The 21,367-nt window shown below is 62.9% G+C and overlaps 1 protein-coding gene across 1 annotated transcript; it reads right to left on the bottom strand.

Moving 5' to 3' along the window:
• Window positions 1-1,183: 1,183 nt before the first annotated feature.
• On the bottom strand, window positions 1,184-20,497 carry KCNN3 (potassium calcium-activated channel subfamily N member 3). The gene is made up of 8 exons (XM_065729840.1): window positions 19,736-20,497; window positions 15,745-15,840; window positions 11,423-11,841; window positions 5,926-6,067; window positions 4,469-4,579; window positions 3,218-3,345; window positions 2,828-2,897; window positions 1,184-1,759 (listed from the first exon to the last, which is right to left on the bottom strand). The coding sequence occupies exons 1-8, from the start codon at window positions 20,480-20,482 to the stop codon at window positions 1,463-1,465; spliced, it is 2,010 nt and encodes a 669-aa protein (XP_065585912.1). The 5' UTR covers window positions 20,483-20,497; the 3' UTR covers window positions 1,184-1,462.
• Window positions 20,498-21,367: the final 870 nt, after the last annotated feature.

The raw sequence follows: 21,367 nt of genomic DNA on the forward strand, positions 1-21,367 counted from the left end.
TGAGCTCCGTGCTCCCTGAATGCAAACCACGCGACAAGAACAACCGGGGCTGCTACCGTGCTACCAACAGGCTTCACAGCACCTCTGCAGCACCAGGAGCGCATTTCACAGCTCCTCTGGAGGAGCCTTCCTCCTCCTCCTCCTCCTCCTCCACCACGTGCCAATGGTGGGGCTGCTGGGGGGTGGGGGAGAGCGCCTTGTAAGTGCTGCTTGTTTCCTGCGCAGCCTTAATTGCAGGGCACGAGGAGCCAGACACCTTCCAGCAGCAGGGAGTGGGGTTTTGCACAGCGATTCCTCCGCACTGGGGCTGATCCGTCCCTGCCCACGTGCGCTCGAAACGCAGCGTTACTGACGGGAGCGAAAGAGTTACGAAGGAGAAGATTACAGGCTGAGTATACCTGGAGTAACACAGTGACTTTGATTACAATTACTGACACTGCCGGGCGATGTGTAATTAATATCACGGAGTAATTACACGCTTACTTCATCTGTTTAAAAATATATAAATATCCTCTGCTGTGTTTTCACTGAAAGCAGCAAACACCGTCCCCAGAGCGGGGGCAGCGCGGGGACCGGGCAGAACCCCGAACCGCTGTGGGGTGACACGAGAGGGGGGACACGGTGACAGCAGAACAGGGACCATTGCTCCCCGGTGCTGCTGACCCCCAGCAAACCCCGGTTTTGGGGTGGTTTTAAACAGATGAAGTGTCCCACACTGAGCATCGTCCATAGCATTGGGGTCGGAGCTGTGCCCGGTGCCTTCCCCAACTGTAGGGATGTTCCATGGCTTGGAGACCCCCAGATGGGGCAGGGGGCACCGGGGGGGCCGTCCCCACACCTGTGTTAAGCACTGTTCTGGGCTCCAATGAGCCAAAATAAAGATCTGGTTCTGCCCCAGCAGAGAGCCCCCCCCGGGCAGCTCGGAGCCCACCACCTACCCTGGAACACAGCGAGGGGAACGTGTTGGTGTCTTGGTAAGGATACGGGACGGAGCACAGACATCTCAGGGCAGAGCTGTGCAAGAACTCCAGGGTCAGCGCCGGGGCTGCGGGGCAGGAGGAGGGGAACACACCACGGGGGGGGGGGGGGGGTGAGCAGCCCCCATCCCCCTGCGCTCCACATGGTGCGATGCTCTCCCTCCGGTGTCTCCGTCGCTTCAGTGCTTCCGACTGGTTTGTGTTCGTTTTGTTTTCAATGTGAAGACCTGAGATTGAGCGTGGATTCCTGTCCTCCACCGAGCGCCGCGAGGCGTCGCCTCCGTCCCCTTCCTTCACCACGAGTAGAGGCACCGAAATGGGGTGGGGGTGGGGGGGGGGGTGGGGAGAGAGGGGTGGGGGGGAGATGTCCATCCCAAGGCGTCACCGCTCCAACACCGTTCCCAGCGGGAACACCAGGTCCTCGGGACCGCCGCCAGCTCTCCCCGTGTCCACGGAGCGCCGGGAGGGGGCTTTGCTCTGCGCTTTTAGCAGCTGCTGGAGCTAGTGTACGGGGTGGGGAAGGAGGTGGAGCTGACCCCAATGGGGCTCTCGGACATCGGGGTCTGCGGGGTGCCGGTGGGCACGGCAACAGCCCGAGCCTCCACCACGGCGGCGAGCAGGCGTTGGTGCTGCTGGCGCAGCATGTCGGCCAGCAGCAGCGGCAGCGAGTTGAAGCTGGTGCTCAGCTGCTCCAGCTTGGCCTCCAGGCTGCCGAGCTGCTTCTCCAGGTCCTCGCTGCGGTCGTTGAGCTCGGTGATGAGGTCGTACATCACGTTCTGCATCTACGGAGGGAAGGAGAGAGGTTGGCTCAGTGCTTTGAGACCTTGGAGCCCCCCTGTGCAGCAGCGCAGCCCCCAACCCTTCCTGGGGCTCTAAGAGTGATGGCTCCTGAGCTATCGCAGCCGGAGGTTTTGCCTGCTCTGCAACCCTGAGCCTGCTGCTGTCAGCTCTCATCAGACCGCCCCGGGGCTCTGCGAGCTCAGCACAATGCAGGGAAGAAAGAGCAAGTGGAGGGGATGGGGACAGCAGCACTGCCAGCTCGTGCCCTGTGCAGAGCCTTCAGCCTCACACAGCAGCAGCTGATGGCAGGGCAGCTCATGAAGGGGCTGCTGCAGCTTTGTGACACTCTGCAGCCTCTGCTCCCATCTGTGCCCCAGCAAAATTATTAGCAGGGCTCTTCTGTGCCACACACGGGCTGCTCTCATCCACCCCAGCCCCACTGCTGCACTCAAACCCTCCCGCAGAGCCCCCAGGACAGAGCTGCCCCCACAGCAGAGCACGGAGAGGGCTGGTTGCAGCCAGCTGCTGCTGGGATGCAGGCGGGGATGGGGCCCCAGAGGATGCTTGGCCATCTGGGAGCAGCACTCCAGATAATCCCCATCACTTTAACTCCTTCCTTCCAGCAGAGCCAGCCGCTGCCCCATAGCCCCTCCACACCAGCCCAGGATGAGGGGTGGGTACATCGGGGTCACGGGGATTCAGCACAGCACAGCAGACGTCGCACACCCGGTGCTCATCTGACTCCCCCGTGCCGGGACCGGTGCTTGGCGCGCCCGGTTTCCGCTGCGAGGAGACAGGAATGATGAAACCTGAGGACTGCTGAGCCCTGAGCATCCCCAGCTGGACCGTGGGGCGTTCCCATGGGGCGGAGAGCACAGAGCCCTATTGGAAACGGGGTGACCCCCCCCCCCCCCCCGTCCCTGCTCGTGGTGTGCTCTGCTGTGCATGCAGGGGCTGCGAACTGTTCCCACTGACAGCTCAGGAGCCGAAGCACCGCGGTCAGCCAGGTCCTGCCTCGGGTGTTCTGAGGGAGGAGGAGCACGGGGCCGTGGGGTTACGGGAGGACTTGCCTTGGAAAGGTCGACCAGCGTGTTGGCCTGGTCGCTCAGCTTCCGCTGCTCCATCTTCACACTGCGTAACCTGGGGAGGGGGGAGAGCGACGTGAGGCACCACTCTTCCCAAACACAAAACACTGCCGGGACCTTCCCATTGCCAGCAAATGGAGAACCATGCTGAGGATGGGGTGGGATCCCCTCCCCAAGTCCAGCCCTCTTCACTGCCACGGGACTCTAGAGGGACCCCCCTCCCCGAGCCCAGCCCCCCCCATCACTGCGGGACATCAGAGGGACCCCCTCCCCAAGCCCAGCTCTCCTAATCGCCGTGGGATCCCAGAGGGACCCCCTCCCCAGGCTCAGAGCCCCCTCCCCCTCCACCGCAGCGCCCCATGTCTCCCCGCTTACTGGTGGATGGCTTGTAGGAACTTCCTCTGGTGCTTCCGGACTTTGGCGTGGTCGATCTTTTTGAGCAGCTTGGTGTGCTTGTAGATGAGCCACGTCTCCCGCAGGACGTTGGCCGCCGCGTTCTTGATCTGTAAGAGAAGGGCAGCGGGTCAGCGGCCCCATCTGCTGCAGCGCGTGGGACGAGTTATTGCACGGAAACAGAGCTCTGGCCCCGCTGGGTGCTGCTGGTTGGGATCACAGGAGCTGACTCGTCCCAGCTGGGAGCTCCGTCCGCAGGACTGGACGTGTGTGGGGTCACGCACGGCAGGGATGGAGCACTCCGGGCAGAGAGATGGACCCTGGTCCTGCTTCATCCCCATCCTGTTTCAGTGCTTCGGGGAAACGTGCTCCAGCCATGGGGCTCCTCGCTCTCTTTGCCCTCTGGGGGTGCCCCACCTGCACCCCCCAGAGCCAAATGAGGGCTCAAAGTACCCCTGTGCCTGCACTGCTCCTAACTCCATGCATCCCTTGTGCCAAAAGTGATCCCAAATGGGGACTGGGAGCCCCTCCAGCCCTATAGCACCACTGGGTTGCAGGCAGAGCTCTCCTCCTCTGAGCTCACACACAGCTGAGGACAGAACATCTTGTGCCATCTGTGTCACCTGAAGTGACATCGACGCCGTGGCACCGCACAGCACAAACGGAAAAATGTGGGATTTAATTCCCTGGGAGAAGTGGGGTTATTCTGTAAGGAGACGTCTGAACTTGAAACCCCAATGCTGCTGTGTGCTCTGCTCATGTTGGACCTGACCTGGGTGTCCCACAGCCCCATCTCCATCCCAGTGCCACGCTGGGGTCTGGGGGCTGCAGCCCAATTGGGACCAGCACCCACGGACCCACACGACCTGTGGGTGCCCCACTGGGACGGAGCACACAGCATCGCTGCAGCACGGCACTCAGCTACAGCACGGAGCTGCTGAATCACCAAAACCCCGACGCCGAGATGAGTGAGCTCATGCTCCACCACAGGAGATGGTCCATCTCCTCCGAGAGAAGGAGAAAATAAGGCGTATTTCCTCCCCGGGGTGCAGCCACACTCACTGCATTTCACAAAGTGCTGCAAAGCGGAGCAGAGGGCCGATGCTCTTTGCTTTTACCCTAATGCTTCAACATGCTCTGCACTCAGCACTCCAATGGGATCAGCCCCAGGGATGCTGCACCCCCTCCCCCTCTTTCCCCTCCCCCCCCACGGACCCCTCCCCCAGCCCTTACCCGCTTGGTCAGCTGCGTGTCCATCATGAAGTTGTGGACGTGCTTCTCGGCTTTGGTGAGCTCCAGCTTCCGTGCCACCACGGCCACCACCAGGGCCGTGCAGCCAGCGCCCTGCGGGGACAGCGAGATGGGGGGGGACATGGGGACATCACCTGGGGATGGGGTTCACCTGCCCCCCCCCCCCACTTCTATTCCCACCCCAAGGATCACGGAACCACGTGCAAACCCCAATTAGCAGAAGCACCGCGCGCCCCCCAGCCCCCACCTGCAGGTTGCACAAACTCTGCAGCACGGCCTTGAGCAGCAGCCAGTGCTCCCAGTAATTAACGGGGCTGACTGACGAGGTCAGTGGTCCCTGACGTCCACCGGTGCCATCCCAGCACTGTATGTCCCCATGGGATGGGCAACCCATGAGGAATCCAGGCGGCAAGGAGACACGGAGCACCCACAGGGGAGTGGTGATGGGACGGGGCCGGACCCCCATCTGGCCGCAGCCGGTGGCAGCTGGCACGGGCTTTGTCTTGGCAAGGAGCACCAGATCCGGTGCGTGTTTGGGAACGGAAGGTGCCAGGCAGGGGACCCCACTCCTCCAGGGCTCTGTGCCGCCTGGCTCTGCCCGCGCCGCTCCCCCTTCCCGCAGCTCTGGCAGAGGCCCATGACCCTGGCACGCAATCCTTTATTTATTAAAGAGTCATTAATTAACATCATGGGCTGAGCTGAGTCCTTTCGGGTCCCTGCAGCTTCCAGCATGCGCTCTTGGCTTTCACTGTCTCTCCCTCTGCCAGCAGCACACCCACCCCAGTGCTGCTTTTTGGGGACCCCCAGTGCACTACTAGTGCTTGGCAGGGCGGCACTGGGGGGTCCCCAGCCCAGAGGTCCCCGCCCCATTTCCAGGACGCTGCACAGTACCACAGTTCACAACATCAGCTTGGGTGGGGTGTGAGCCCCGGGACCTCCCCCCAGTGTGGATTTTTGGGTCGTGGCAGCATCACACGCTACGGAGGATGGGGACAGCAGTGCAGAGCCGTGGAGCAGCCGTCCCCAGCTGCAGAGCAGCGTGAGCTGGGCCGGCTCACAGCCCCTTGGAGCAGGTAGACGGGGTCCTGCGGGTCGGTGCTGTGGGCGGGAGCGCTCCCAGCTGTCCCTGCTCCCCGTGGGATGCAGCAGCAGTTGGGATTGCTCGGTGTGATGGAAGTCAGACCGGCAGCCAAGGGATGCACGGGGCCCCTGGTCCCCCCATCCGCTGCTTCCTAAGGACCAGCCCATCCCCACGCAGCTATGGGCTGGCTGCTCCCTCCCTCAAACTGAAATCACCACAAAACTGATAAACCAACAGTAAGGACAGCTCCAGCAGCTCTCAGGCTGCGAGACCTCGATGCTTGGACAGAGCACTGGGGATACGGGTCCCCCAGAGCACCCCATGCCCCCCGTTCCCGGCCGGAGAGCGCGGTGCTTACCATGATGCCGGTGAGCAGGCAGACCCCCTTCCCGCAGTAGGTGTGCGGCACCATGTCCCCGTACCCGATGGAGAGGAAGGTGATGGAGATGAGCCACATGGCCCCCAGGAAGTTGCTGGTCACATCCTGCTGGTCGTGGTACCTGTGCGGGGGGAGGGGGACACAGAAGTGTGAGTGTCACAGCCGGGGACAGGGCTGGGACAGCAGCTGGGGACCATGGGGAGTGCTGGCACAGGGGATGGTCCCAAAGGACGCTGGGGGGTGGGGCTCCTCCTGCACTGTGCGAAGCAAAGAGGATGAAGATGAACGATGCAGCAGGACACCCCAAACCCACAGAGGTTGCACAATTTCCGGCATAAAAATCGAAGGGTAAAAAAAACCACCCAAAAATCCAGCAGTGAGGGCTTCTGCTTTCGGTCAGAGCTGTCACTGCGGTGCGGTCCCCCCCTCCCCGGTGCCACGTGGCTGATGGCAGAAACAGATGTGGGGCTGCAGGAGGGTGGGTGTGGGTGGAGAGGAGCCCCCCTGGACCCATGGGGTTGGGATGCACAGAACTCACAGTGGGAGGGCATGGGGCTGAGCAGCACCAAAGGGACCCAGCAGGACCCACATCTGGGATGGCAGGATGGTGCAAGGGGAGGATGCACTCGGCAGGAGCTTTGCTTGAAGCAACCCTGAGCCACGCACGAGCTCCCCACCCCGAGCACCACCAGCCCTACAAAGGGGGGACACCATCCCCCCGATGTCCACGTGCTGCTTTGTTTCTGTCCCCCTACCTCGCATCAGCTCCCGGCTGCCAGAGCACCATGGGGTGCACACACAGAGCACCCACAGATCCAGGGATGCTGCAAACCCCCATGCAGCCCCACTGAACCCCACTGCCCCACTTCCTATGGGGTCAGGAGCCCCCCAAAGCACCTTGGGGTGGGCAGTGCACCCCACAGCCCCCCACCTCCCCATCACGGAGCCCTGTCTCCTGCATCCTTCCCCCCCCCCCCCCCAGCAGGTTCCTCTCGGCCTCCTCGCGAAATCATTAGAGGAAAAACAGATGGAGCTGTTGGCAATTCCCTGCAAATCGATTCATCCAAGCCTTGCAGTTCGTAACTCTCCCAACAGTTGGGTTTTCTCCTCTTTCTGCATTTTGTTTTTCTCTCCCCCCCCCCCCCCCCATAGTAACGGGAGACCCCAACAGATCAGCACAGCAGGAGGAGGCAGCAGCGCAGAGCTGCAGAGTACGGCCACACGGTGATGGATCCCCCTCCAAAACTGGGACATTTTCACCCTCTCCCCCTACACCAAACCCACCCAAACCCCACACCACGCAGACGTGCTTCCCCCCCACAGCACAGCCCCTAAGGGACTCGTGGTGCTGCTGTGACATCGGGACGGGATGGGAACGAAGATCTGCAGAGCTCCCGGACAGAGCGACGCTTTCTCTTCCCAGAAGCACTCGGAGCTCATAAACAGGAGCAGCTGGCATCAGCACGAGCAGGAAGAGGGGCGGCTGCACACGCCAAGGGCTGATGCAATTGTTTAGACCCGAGCGTCGGTTTCCGTCACCCCCTCGTCTGCTCTCCCCGGAAGGAGCATCACCCCGGCTCGGAGCAGAGCGTCGCGGCACGAGGATGCTGCTGCAGCAGCACGTGCGTGGCTGTGGGTCCGGGAGCGGGCAGGAAATCCAGTGCGAAAACATCCGATGCAAAATGCAAAGCAGTGCTGGTGCAAAGTGCAAAGCCCACTGGTGCAAAGTGCAAGCATCCTTGGTGCAAAGTGCAAAGCAGCGCTGGTGCAAAATGCAAAGCCCACTGGTGCAAAGTGCAAAGCCCACTGGTGCAAAGTGCAAGCATCCTTGGTGCAAAGTGCAAAGCAGCGCTGGTGCAAAATGCAAAGCCCACTGGTGCAAAGTGCAAAGCCCACTGGTGCAAAGTGCAAAGCAGTGCTGGTGCAAAGTGCAAGCATCCTTGGTGCAAAGTGCAAAGCAGTGCTGGTGCAAAATGCAAAGCCCACTGGTGCAAAGTGCAAAGCCCACTGGTGCAAAGTGCAAAGCCCACTGGTGCAAAGTGCAAGCATCCCTGGTGCAAAGTGCAAAGCCCACTGGTGCAAAGTGCAAAGCAGTGCTGGTGCAAAGTGCAAAGCAGTGCTGGTGCAAAGTGCAAAGCAGTGCTGGTGCAAAATGCAAAGCCCACTGGTGCAAAATGCAAAGCCCACTGGTGCAAAGTGCAAAGCCCACTGGTGCAAAGTGCAAAGCAGCATTGGTATAAAATGCAAAGCAGCACTGGTGCAAAGTGCAAAGCAGTGCTGGTGCAAAGTGCAAGCATCCTTGGTGCAAAGTGCAAAGCAGCGCTGGTGCAAAGTGCAAAGCCCATTTGTGCAAAGTGCAAGCATCCTTGGTGCAAAGTGCAAAGCAGTGCTGGTGCAAAATGCAAAGCCCACTGGTGCAAAGTGCAAAGCCCACTGGTGCAAAGTGCAAAGCCCATTTGTGCAAAGTGCAAAGCAGCATTGGTATAAAATGCAAAGCAGCACTGGTGCAAAGTGCAAAGCAGTGCTGGTGCAAAGTGCAAGCATCCTTGGTGCAAAGTGCAAGCATCCTTGGTGCAAAGTGCAAAGCAGTGCTGGTGCAAAATGCAAAGCCCACTGGTGCAAAGTGCAAAGCCCACTGGTGCAAAGTGCAAAGCAGTGCTGGTGCAAAGTGCAAGCATCCTTGGTGCAAAGTGCAAAGCAGTGCTGGTGCAAAATGCAAAGCCCACTGGTGCAAAGTGCAAAGCCCACTGGTGCAAAGTGCAAAGCCCACTGGTGCAAAGTGCAAGCATCCCTGGTGCAAAGTGCAAAGCCCACTGGTGCAAAGTGCAAAGCAGTGCTGGTGCAAAGTGCAAAGCAGTGCTGGTGCAAAGTGCAAGCATCCTTGGTGCAAAGTGCAAAGCAGTGCTGGTGCAAAATGCAAAGCCCACTGGTGCAAAATGCAAAGCAGTGCTGGTGCAAAGTGCAAGCATCCTTGGTGCAAAGTGCAAAGCCTACTGGTGCAAAGTGCAAAGCAGCATTGGTATAAAATGCAAAGCAGCACTGGTGCAAAGTGCAAAGCAGTGCTGGTGCAAAGTGCAAGCATCCTTGGTGCAAAGTGCAAAGCAGCGCTGGTGCAAAGTGCAAAGCCCATTTGTGCAAAGTGCAAGCATCCTTGGTGCAAAGTGCAAAGCAGTGCTGGTGCAAAATGCAAAGCCCACTGGTGCAAAGTGCAAAGCCCACTGGTGCAAAGTGCAAAGCCCATTTGTGCAAAGTGCAAAGCAGCATTGGTATAAAATGCAAAGCAGCACTGGTGCAAAGTGCAAAGCAGTGCTGGTGCAAAGTGCAAGCATCCCTGGTGCAAAATGCAAAGCAGTGCTGGTGCAAAGTGCAAGCATCCTTGGTGCAAAGTGCAAAGCCCACCATTGCAAAATGCAATTGCTACCCCCGGTGCAAAGCGGAAACACATCTGGTGCAAAATGCAACCACTCCACCAGTGCAAAACGCAAACACCCCTGGTAGAAAATGCAACTGCCCCACGGCAGTGAGAAATGGAAACACCTCTGGTGTGAGATGCAGCCTGGTGCAAAGCGGAAACATTCCCGGAGGACAACGCAACTTCCCCCCCCTCGGTGCAGAATGCAAACAGCTCTGGTGAAAAATGCAACCCCCCGGTGCAAGATGCGGGAGGGGAGCGGGCTGCACGCACGTGTGTGCACACGTGTGCCGGCCGCGGGCAGCGCGGCAGCACCGCAGGCAGCGGTGGGGTGAGGGTTGCTAAGAGACTCGCTGCCTCCGGAGAGGATGTGGCACCCGGAGGGGGGGGTGGAGGGGGGGGGCGAAGGGGGGGAAGACGGCGCCTGGAGCGATGCCACGGCCTCGGGGATGCACCCCAACCGCGCCACCATCCCGGGGGTGCACGGTGGGGCACGGAGCCCTCAGGGCTGCCGGGGTGGGGATAGGGGGACGCATCCCCTCCCTGCATCCCCTCCCTGCATGCTGCCGTGGGTGGGCACGAGGGTCCTGCTGTCACACCGGGCCAGCACTCATGTAGGGTCAGAGCATCGCTTCCTGAGTGACTCCACTTCCCGCACGTCCCCACTCTCTGCGTGTCTCTGCTCCCTGTGTGCCCCCACCCCCTGCATGACCCCACTCTGCAGCAGTCCTCCCGCATTGTTCCGCTCCTCACCAGTCCTTCCTATCCTCTGTGCCTTCAGACAAAGCCCCTCCGGTGCAGAAGCCCCCCCCCCCCCCCCCCCCCCCCCCCCACAGGAGACCCCCCCCGCCTGCCCGCTCCCTTTCAGGATTCCCAAAGGAGAACCTCCTGATGCAGCGAGGGCACACAGCTCTCCAGCACTTTCTAAAGACCTCATTAAGAGGAGCACGGCCTGGAAGAGCTCCCACAACCCCAGTGCTCTTCCACACCACTGAGAGTCGTGGTTCTGTGCAGCACAGGGATGCAGATGGGATCACACAGTGACACTGGGAGGAGGAGGAGGAGGAGGAGGAGGAGGAGGGAACAGATGGGGTGACCCGACCCCGCATCGCTGAGCCCGGCACCGTCCCGCCACGGCGACTTAAAGGGATTTCATGCGATTGAGCTAATCCACTTAAAGCAAATCATATCGTGCATTTGTCTTCTTGAGCGCGTGCCCCGTCTCCATCCTCCGTGGGGATGTGCTCCCAATGGAGACAGGGACAGAGTGCCCAACTGAGCAACCAGAGCTGCCCTGCTCGTGGCTCTGCATCCCACCCGGGCTGCTGGAATGGGGAAGAACTGCTCCCAGCAACTGGGACAGCACTGGGATGGCCCCGGTACCACGGGGATGCTGTTGATGCCGGCGCGTCGTGGTACCCGCTGGCACCGGTCGCCACAGCAACGCCAGTGCCGAGTGCCGCGCTGCCATCCGGCAGTGGGTTTGGAAGCACCGTGTTGTCATGGCACTCACTCACAGACAGCCGAGCTGCACCTCTCCCTGTGCAAATCCCCCCTGCACCCACCGAAGCTGCTCACCTCCCCATTTCCATGGCACCTCCTGAGTGCCCCCAATCACCATCGCCATCCTCCTGGCACATCCTGGCTGTCAGTAATCCTCACCTCCATCCCCACGGCACCTCCTGGGTGTCCGTAATCCTCATCTCCATCCCCGTGGCACCTCTTGGGTGCCCCATTGCCATCCCCATGGCACTTCCTGGGTGCCCCAATCCCCATCACCATCTCCTTGGCACCTCTTGGGTATCCGTAATCCTCATCTCCATCCCCGTGGCACCTCTTGGGTGCCCCAATCCCCATTGCCATCCCCATGGCACCACCTGGGTGTCCGTAATCCTCATCTCCACCCCCATGTCACCTCCTGGGTGCCCCCATTTCCCACTGCTACCCCCACAACACCTCCTGGGTGCCCCCATTTCCCACTGCCACCCCCATGGCACCACCTGGGTGCCCCAATCCCCATCACCACCCCCACAACACCTCCTGGGCGTCCCCCCCCCCCCTCACCTCTCGCACACCCGCACCGTCCACGCGGCGATGATCCAGAGGGAGATGCTGAACACCAGCAGCACCGTCCCGGGGCAGATGGTCATGAGGGTCTTCATGACGAAGCGGGTGTTGAAGTTGATCTTGTTGAGCGCGCCGATGCTGCGCGACGAGGCGTCGGTGAAGAGCTTGCTGTGCAGCAGCATGACCCGCGCGATCAGGTAGAGCCGCAGGAACATGGGGATGGACAGGATGATGTCCACGTCCGCCTCCGCCCGCGAGGGCGTGTAGGAGAACGCCAAGCGCGCGGTCCAGAAAAATTTGTACTCCCCAGGGATGGGGTGGATGGCACAAACCAGCATCTCCAGGCTGATGTAGAGGATGCGCTCGTACGTCATGGCGATCCGCCAGTCGTCGGCGCCGTTGTCGATCACAAAGAGCTGTGGGGAGGGGGAGCACGCGGTTACGGGCAGCCACGTGGCACCCCGTGGTCATCGGTGGCCCTATGGCACCCCACTTCCATGGTGATTGGTGGACCTAGGGGGTCCCATGGTTACTGGTGGCCCTAGGGGATCTCTGGTGGCCCTGTGGGATCCTATGGCTACTGTTGGTATATGGCATCCCATGGTTTTTGGTGGCCCCATGGATCCTGTGTTTACTGGTGGCCCTATGGGATCTCTGGGGGCCCTGTGGGATCCCATAGTTACCCGTGGACCTATGGCACCCCGTGGTTATTGATGGCCCTATGAGATCCCGCGGTTACTAGGGGTCCTGAGCATCCCTGCAGCATCCCACCACCACTGAGGGGATGGACACGGAGGGGACCCCATCACACAGCTCCACTGGGCTGAGGGGAATGCCCCCAAAGGAGCAGGGACGGATGGGGACAGCAGGGCCAAGACATCCCCACCTCCTCCCGTTCAGGGCATGGCGGTGACACTGGGGACACTCAAAAGCCTCAGGTCCCTTCCAGCTCACTCCCAGGGCACACGGGATGCCCCCACTGCACAGTGTCCCCGCAGGACCACCCTTTCACCCACCCCATGAGACACCTCCTGCACGGCAGCAGTGTCACCGTGTGCCACCGCTCCCAGCTGCGCCCAGAGGGTGACTTTTCGGGAGGAAGGCAGCGATGGATGCTGCGTTGTCATGGCAACGCGCAGGTTCATCCTGGGCGAAGCAGCTCCTCCGAGCGCTGCGGTGGGGTCTGCACCGAGCCCCCCACAGGGGGGGGAAGGGGGAAGGGCTGCAGGACACACTCCCACCGCCCTTTGCTTTGCACAGAGCACACAGAGAGGCATCAGTGCCGTCCCCTACACCAGCGGGGACCTCCCACAAAGAGCGCTCTGCAAAGACACGGCTGGAGACGGACTCAAAGGGGGGGGGTGGGGGGTGGGAGCACGGGTGGGACCCCAGGGCAGCACTGTGTCACACGGGCAGAGCGCGGGGCCGTCCCCCAGAGCCGTCCCCGGGGGCTGACGCACACTGCCTGCGGCTCGGCCACCTCCCTGTGTTGGGAAAGCTCCGCTCCTTTGAGCTGCTTTGTTGGAGAAACTGTTTATAAAAACGCTCCAAGCTGTCAGGGGAGATCCTCAGGCATTTAGCGAGCTGACAGCCCATTCCTTCCTGGAAAAGGGTGTTAAAAATAAACAAATAAGCGAGAGGAAAGAGGCAGAAAGAGCCTTTTGGCAGCATACTGGGCAAAGGGTGTCGGGATGGGGGGGAGGGGGGGCCCTTGGCACAGCCCCCCCACCCCACTCCCCAGCACTGGCAGCTCACGGCTGCATGGGGTTTCCATGGAAACCTCGGCACAGTCCGGCGATACCCGGGCATCCCCAGCTTCGCAGAACGGCTTTGGTTGGAAGGGATCCCAAGGATCATCGAGTTACAACCCCCCCACCACAGTGCCACCGACCTCCAGCTCTGGTGCTAGCCCAGGTTGCCCCACCCACCCTGGTCCTGAACACCTCCAGGGATGGAGTCCTCTCCTGTACCAGCACCTCGCCCCTCCCTCCATGAAGGACTTCCCCCTGACATCCAATCTAAACCTTCCCTCCCTGAGCTTAGAGCCAGCCCCCCTTGTCCTATCACTACCTGCTCTCATAAAAAGTTGACTCCCCTCCGTTTATCATCCCTTCTCAGATACTGATGGAGATATCGAAGAGCACCGGTCCCAGGACAGACCCCTGGGGGACACCGCTCGTCACCGACCTCCACAGGGACACTGTGCCATGACACAGCCCTCTGCCTACAGCCCTTCAACTCCTTATCCACCCAAGCCCGGCCGAGGTCACCCCCTCATCCCTCGTGTGCCTCAGTTTGTCTTCTAGGAGGGTCTGTTCTGTGATCTTCCCAGGCACAGAGGCGACGCTCACCAGCCTGCAGTTCCCCAGGTCCTCCTTCCTCCCTTTCTTGTAAATGGGAGTGACGTTTTCTCTCCAGGTGACACGTCCTCGTTTCCACAGTCGGTACAATCCCTTCTCCCCAGTGTGACCAGTCCTTGCCAAGCCATGCTGGTTTCCTGCCTCCCCTGCCCGGGCTCTTATTGAGAGGGACAGAGTGCCCTTGTGCTCTCAGAAAGGCATCCTGCAAGAGCAGCCAGCTTTCCTCCACTCCTTTGTCTCTAAGGACACCTTCCCAGGACATCCCGTCCAACAGTTCCTCAAACAGCCTCGAGTTTTCTCTCCCAAATTTGGAGCAGCGATGGGATGAGGGGAAATCCTGTGCCCACCCCAGGGGACCCTGTGGGGGGAGCTGAGGATGGATGGATTCCTTCTGCCCCCCAAAAACCGCCCCACAGCCCTACAGAATCCCAGCAGGACACTGCCCCCCAGAACCACCCCCAGACAGTACTGCCCCATATGGCAAAGGGAGAGCTGGGAACGTCCCCAGGGAGCTGGCAATTAACATAATTAACACCCGGGGAAGCAGCTGAGCTCTTCCCACAGGTGGGGAGGAGCGGTGGCAGAGGATTTACGGCTCTGGCGGCCCCACATCCATCCCCGCCGGGATCACGGGCGCATTAGCAGCAATCCCTTTCTAAGCACCTAAAAGACAACAGAGCCGCCGACAGCAGGCGCGGATTTGTGGGAGCAAGCGGACTCAAACCCATCTCCGCCAGCCCAGGGGTGCTGGACTTCACATTTAGGGGTCTGCACTGGGGGGGGGGGGAAGGGATGGGCAGCAAGGAAATTAGCACGCGCCGCTAATTGCCACCCAACATCGGCTACAGAAGCCGCGTGGCTGCGCGTTGAAGGATGTGAGGATGCAGAGACCTCGGAGAGCCCACGGGGAGGGGTGGAAGGAAGCGGGGGAGGGCAGAGCTGGGGGTGGGACACCTCCGCGCTGGGGGTGCTTCGGTTTCACAGCCCCCAGCGCAGCGGCCTGTCCCCAAATCGCGAGGTTTTGGCGGATTTAAGCAGCCCTGCCCCGCACGTCGAGCGGGAGCTGCGGCACCGCGGGGCTCAGCCGGGACGGGAGCACAGAACCAAGAACAACGAGCGGAGGAAGCGGCGGCGAGCCGGGTTCAGCCCGGCCGGGCACAAACACAGCGGCCCTGGGGGTAAATATTATTGCAGCACAGCGCAGCTCCTCAAATATTTGCTTTGGGCGGCCTTTCGCCCGCACAAAGGGGCAGAGATCTCCTGCGGAGCTCTGCACTCGGGAGCTCAGCCCCGACGGCGCGTACGGCGCAGGATGAAGGGACCCCGCTCCCGGTGTCCCTCGGTGGGTGCAGTGTGACGCCGGCAGCTCCCGGCACCGCTGCTCGGCCGCCGCAGCCCCGGTTTGGCCGCGGGCCCGGCAGGAAGGTGACTGCTCCCGCGCCTTTCCTTGGCTGCTCCCGAGGGATGGGCACCGTGGGGACAGCGGTGCTGGGTCACGGTCGCACCAGGGGACAGCCCCCAACCCCACAGGGCAGGCCACGCTGTGCCCGGCCCCTCCCGGCCCCAAAACGCCGGTACTAAACCGGGGCGAACCGGAGCCTTTATCTCCCTGCAAAGCCGGGGAGGGCAGAGAGGAAGAGAATGGGCGGCGTGATTAGGAAAGTATTTCACAGCTTTCCTTGGCAGAGCGGCCGCGCGGTGAGAGAGGAGAAATGCGGCCCCCCCCCCCGACCTACAAGTCCGGAGTGGGGAGAGAGGGAGAAAACCTGCGGCTCGCACCCGGCTGCGGGCAGCATGAGGGGATGTGCGGGACGGAGCCCGTGGCTCCTGCAGCCGTTTGTCCCCGTGAGAGGGACGGGACGGAGGGGGTGGGGGGGGAGTGGACATCCCTGCTTCCAAAGCCACGCAGAGCACACGGAGCCGATGGGGACGGGTCCCCCGTGCACAGCCCGGACGTACCTGCACCTCCCGCGTGTGGTAGGCGATGATGAGCCCCAGCAGGATGACGGTGGAGAGGCTGATAAGGCATTTCAAGGCCAGGGAGAACATGGAGTCCTGCAGGGAGAGAGGGGGGAGGGAGGGTCAGCTGGGGGGATGGGACTGAAGGACCCCCGTGGTCCGCTCACTGAACCCACCGCCCTCCCCACGGCTCTGGTGACCCACCTGCACCCAGCCCAACGGTATGGCACCCTGATGGGCAAGTTAATTAAGACCCTCCTGCTAATTAGCCCTATGTCAATTGACCCCTGATTTAATGGCGACTACAGTAAAACTCTCCCCACCTCCTGCAGGTCCCTGCGGGGAGGAGCAGTGCTCATTTTCCCCGTGTGAGACCCCAGACCCTGTTTGGTTCCTGTGAGCCCCTCACTCCACCCCAGGACTGACACAGTGGTGGCACAGAGAGGGACAGCAGGACAGACAGACAGACGGCAGCACCCATCCCATTGCCGTGCTGAGACCCCAGTGCAACACCACCGCCGCCCCCACCCCATCCCATCCCATCACCCCCTCTGTGGGGCTTTTCCTCCGCGTGGGATTATTTAGGGCAACGTTTCCCCGAGCTGAGGCAGCACGGGGAGCTCGGGGCCGCGCATTGTGAGCGGCTCCAGCACTTGGCACCCGCCGTGCAATTGTCTGCATATAATGGCTGTGTTGAGAGAAGTGCCGGGACCAAACAACGCTATTAATAGGCGGCCCTCAGGGAGGGCTCGTGCCAAGGGTCCCCCCCCCCAAACTCGAAGACGCCGCCCTGCCCGGTGACACGGGACCCACGCGGGACCCTGAGGCGGTGGGACCCCGAGCGCTCCGACAGCACCGCGGCTATTTATAGCGGAGCGGTGCCTGGGGGAACACCGGGATTAATTGCAGAGATGTCACTCCCGCAACGGATCTGGCATCCTTTAGGGCCAATCTCAGTCGCCGTCTAGACATCTTTAACCCTCCCGTTGCCAGCGTGGCTGCAGAGCACCGGCATCACCCGACCCCACAACCGTGGGATGCCCCGATGTGCCCCGATGAGGTCCTGGCACGCGGTGCCGTGCGTGGAGCCATGTGCCAACCCAGCACAGCGGGGATGGGTGGCAGATGGGAAAATCCCATGCCCGGTGCATCCCTCCTCCGCTGACTGCCAACACCGACCCCGTGTCACCTCCACGGGGACACCCTATGGGCGAGCACACAGGCAGATGGGTGCCAGCACGGCCCAGCACCGAATGTCCCCATGGCAAAGCTCCGAGAGCGCAGCACAGGGAGCAGACCTCCAAGCTGTGCCTATAGGGCAGGACGGCAGACCCCCCCTGGCACTGCTATGGGGCAGGTTAGCAGAACCCCCCCCGGTGTGGCTATGGGGCAGGCTGGCACAATACGGCCGCATAGCACGGCCGGAGCCCGGCGCTGGTCCCGGAGGAACACAGCAGGAAGAGCCACTGCCGGCTCCCACGCTGCCATCAACAACACCGTGGGGCACCGAGACCTCGTCCGGGGGCACCGGCACCGCAGCACCACGAGGGACCCCGACACATGTGCTGCTCACACCGTGTGCCACTCACGTGTCCCCAAAAAGGGTGGGCAGAGAGCAAAGCGCGGCTGCACGGCGGTGGGGTCCTCCCCCAGCCCCAAAGAGCGCGTGGCATCTCCAATGGGGCCGCGCTGGAGCGGGGCCAGGGCCGGCGGCACCGAAATCCCCATCCACGCAACAGCTGCCGGCCCCACTCCTCGGGCACGGCCACGGCCCCGCTGCGAGCTCCGGTTTCCCATCGGAGGGGGCTTTGGGGGGGGGGGGTCTGTATTTATAGAGCCCCGGATCCGTGCGGGGAGCACCCTAGGGTGCCCCCAGGGGACCGCGGGCACGTGGTGACACTGACCCTTCTCCGTCCCCGTCTGCACTCCGTGCACCGCGGGGGCAGCGCTGACTCACGGGGGGGGGGTTGGAGGGGGGGGGGTCTTCCCCGGCTCACATCGCGGGGTCGGGGAGCGGTGCGGTGCTGCGGGCGGCATCGCGGCCGTGGGCTCTGCGGCTCTGCAGGTGGTGGTGGGCAGCGGTGGGGAAGGGGGGGGGACAGCACCTCAGCACCGTTCCTACAAGCGGAACACCCGCGGGAGAGGCTCTGGAGGCGGAGAAACGCATCCTCCCCCCTCCTTGCGAGGCGTGCAGCAGGGTGCTGAGAAGGACCCGGTGTCCCCTAGCACCACCGAGGCCCCCACGCCCCCATCCCACCCCCACTAAGGACACCGGGACCACGGGACCCCCAGGCACATCCCCACCTCTGCCTCCTCCCGGCCCCATTGCCCTCTCCGCCCGCACTGCTGGATGAGGGTGGGAAGCAGCACGGCCCCTTCCCACACCGCTCCGTCCCCTCCACACATGGCACCGCCACGCGGGGACCCCCGGCGTCCCCCGAGCCCCCGCCCCCAGCGCTGTCCCACGGACGCCCATGGGTGCCACGCAGCGCGGTGCCTGTTCCCTTCCCCTCATGGATAGGTATAAATAACATGACAGATGTCTATACAAAGAGTTATTCATATCGCTGCCAACGAGCACAGCCAGGGAGCAGAGCTGAAAGGGGTGTGTGGGGGGGGGGGAGAATTATAAATAAAAGACACCGTCCTGCGATTAAAAAAAAAAAAAATTAAAAAAATAAAATAAAATGGAAGAAAGGGGTGTGGAGGAGGATGGAGAGCACCGCTGCACCGCGGCTGCTCAAGGAACGCCTGGAGAGGATGGGGACGGCCGCATGTTCGCATGATGGGAGGGGATGAGGACCCCCAGAGCCCCCACTTTGCAGCCCCCACCCTGAGAGGACATCCTCCAGGGGATGCACCCACCCGTGTGCTGGTGGCAGTGGGGCCTCTGTCCCCTGCAGCACTCAGTCTCTGCGTTCCCACCCTCAGACTGTAGGGTGGGGAGGGGGGGGACACGGCCAGGACCCCTCTCAGCCCGAAAGGAACACATGGGGCCTTTATGAGGCCTCTGGGTAAGAGCTGCAGGTGGGGACAAGACCACGCGGGGGTCTGGCAGACCCCTCCCCTCTATGTCCAGGAGCTACAGCAGTGACAGATCCCGTTCCGTCCCCTGACACCCCCCAGGCACGTGGGGTACACATGGGCATCTGTCACTGCCCGCCCCGTCCAATGTCCAACGCCACTGTGACCTCAGGAGCAAATCTCCCAACATCGGTGGGGGCAAAGCACCCCGATGCCCACTGCATGAGACACCAACATCCCCAACGCCAACCCCATAGGAACCCCAGTGCCAACCCCATGGGACACCAACATCTCCAGCACCCACCCTATGGAACCTCAGTGTTCCCAGTGCCCACCCTACAGGACCCCAGCATCCCCAAGGTTCATCTTACAGGACCTCAACATCCCCAATGCCCACCCTACAGGACCCCATCGTCCCCAGCATTCATCCTGCAGGACCCCAATGTTCTCAATGCCCACCCTACAGGACCCCAACACCCCAATGCCCACCCTACAGGACCCCAACATCCTCAACGTTCATCCTATAGAACACCAACACCCACCTTACAGGACCCCAACACCCCAATGCCCACCCTACAGGACCCCAGCATCCTCAACATTCATCCTACAGAACCCCAATGCCCACCCTACAGGACCCCAACACCCCAACACCCACCCTACAGGACCCCAACATCCTCAACGTTCATCCTACAGGACCCCAACACCCCAATGGCCACCCTACAGGAACCCAACACCCCAACACTCACCCTACAGGACCCCAACATCCTCAACATTCATCCTATAGAACCCCAACACCCCAACGGCCACCCTACAGGACCCCAACACCCCAACGCCCACCCTACAGGACCCCAACACCCCCATCGCCAACCATACAAGACCTGAACGCCCCCCATTACCCCAACACCCCCAACATGCCCCTTTCAGGACCCAACGTCCCCATCTCCCGCCCTGCCGGGCTCCCCCGTACCTTGGAGTAGAGCCCCCAGGACAGCTCGGTCTCGATGACCATGACGACGATGCCGAACATGCCGAAGATGAGCGCGTAGTCGCTGAGCCGCTTCCGCTTCTCGAAGAGCGCGCGCCGGTGGCCCAACCGGTACCCGATGTTCTGAGCTTTGCGTTTGGGCCCTTTGGCGAAGGTGGCGGGTGCGGGGCGGGCGGACGGGCGGTCGGCGTGGGGGCCGTGGCGGGTGGGGGGCCGGGCGGGGGGAGCGTGGTTGTCCTCGCGCGAGACGACGATTTCAGGGGGTCCGCCGGCCCCAAAGAGCTGCAAGGGCTGCGCTTCGGGCTCGGCCTCGATGAGGTTCCTGCGGGAGGCACTGAGCCGGCTGAGGGGCTTCATCACCCCCCCGCTGTACTTGCAGGAGCTCATGGCGATCTCGGTGAAGGGGTTGCTGTCCCGCCGGTGCACCAGGGGGCTGGGCTGCCGGTGCTTGCCCCCCGACGGCACCGCCGAGCCCGGCGAGTGGCCGCCCAAGTGGTCGCTGAGGTTGAGCTGGCTGCCGTGGCGGGAGGAAGGGTGGAGGGCGGCGGGGGCGGCGGGAGGAGGGGCCCGCAGCGACCCGGGCGAGGAGTGCAACAGGCTGTGCTGGAGCGGCGGCAGCGCGGCGGGCGGCGGCGGCGGCCGCTCGTCCCCCGACGACGGGCACGGGCACCGGGGGTCCTCCTCCAGGTCCCCCACGCCCGAATCGTGGAAGTGCCCCGACGTGTCCATGGCGGTGCCGCCTCACCGCCCGCCGCGCACCTGCCCCGCCGCCGCCGCCGCCGCCGCCGCCGCCGCTCCGCCGGGTACCGGCACCGGGCCGGGCCGCCCGCCTCCCGCTCCGTTCTTCGCCGCCGCCACCGCCGCCACCACCGGCCCCGGCCCCGGGGCGGCGGGCGCGCGGCTGCTCATGAATGGGAGCCGCGTCCCTCCGGCGCTGCGCGCTCGCCGCCGCCGCCGCCCCCGCCGCCGCCGCTGGCCCGGCCCCACCGCCAGCACCGCCCCGCCATTGGCCGCGCCGGGGCTCCCCGCAGGCTGACATCATTCCCCGCCCCGCTCCCGCGCCCCCGGCCCCTGCGCCTGTGCGGGGCGCACGGGACTTGTAGTCCGCCGGGGGGAAACGGAGCAGCGAGCGGAGGCTGCGGGCGCCCCGACGGCGGCGTCCCGGGACCGCCCCGAGGAACCCCGCGTCCACCGACGGGGCCGGAGCCGCGCCCCGGACAGCGCACGTCGGGGCGGGGAGCGGCGGGGCCCGGGTGATGCCCGGGGCTGCGGCTCATCCTCTCCGTGACCGCCCCTCCACCGGGGCTGCCACGTTACGGGGGGCTCCGGGACGGGCACCGGGGACCGCGCTGTCCCCGTAGGGGGGACTGTATGGCCCCCAGGAGCCGCCCCGCCAGCTGCCGCCCTACAATGCTCGGTAATCTCCTTAGGGCCCCGAGCAGAGGTTGGGGATTACGGCAGCAGCTGGAGCTGGTGGGGAACGGATGGGGCTGGGTCACCCCCTGCGCTCTGCAGGGACGAGGGCACAGCAACGATGAGGGGGGCAGGGGGCCAGGCTGGCTCCCAGCGACCCCATGTCCCAATGCCGTGCCCTCTGCAGACCCCAAAGGGTCC

Source organism: Cyrtonyx montezumae, unplaced genomic scaffold (genome assembly GCF_038088225.1).
Source record: "Cyrtonyx montezumae isolate F1298 unplaced genomic scaffold, pur_monq_1.0 scaffold_110, whole genome shotgun sequence".
In the NCBI taxonomy this organism is placed as follows: domain Eukaryota; kingdom Metazoa; phylum Chordata; class Aves; order Galliformes; family Odontophoridae; genus Cyrtonyx; species Cyrtonyx montezumae.

Coding starts and splice junctions, on each gene's coding strand:
- KCNN3 (XM_065729840.1), bottom strand. CDS start 20,482: ATGGACACGTCGGGGCACTTCCACGATTCGGGCGTGGGGGACCTGGAG. Junction 15,841..19,735: donor CCTGGGGGCTCTACTCCAAG/GTACGGGGGAGC, acceptor CTCTCCCTGCAG/GACTCCATGTTCTCCCTGGC. Junction 6,068..11,422: donor ACGGTGCGGGTGTGCGAGAG/GTGAGGGGGGGG, acceptor CCCCCCGCACAG/GTACCACGACCAGCAGGATG.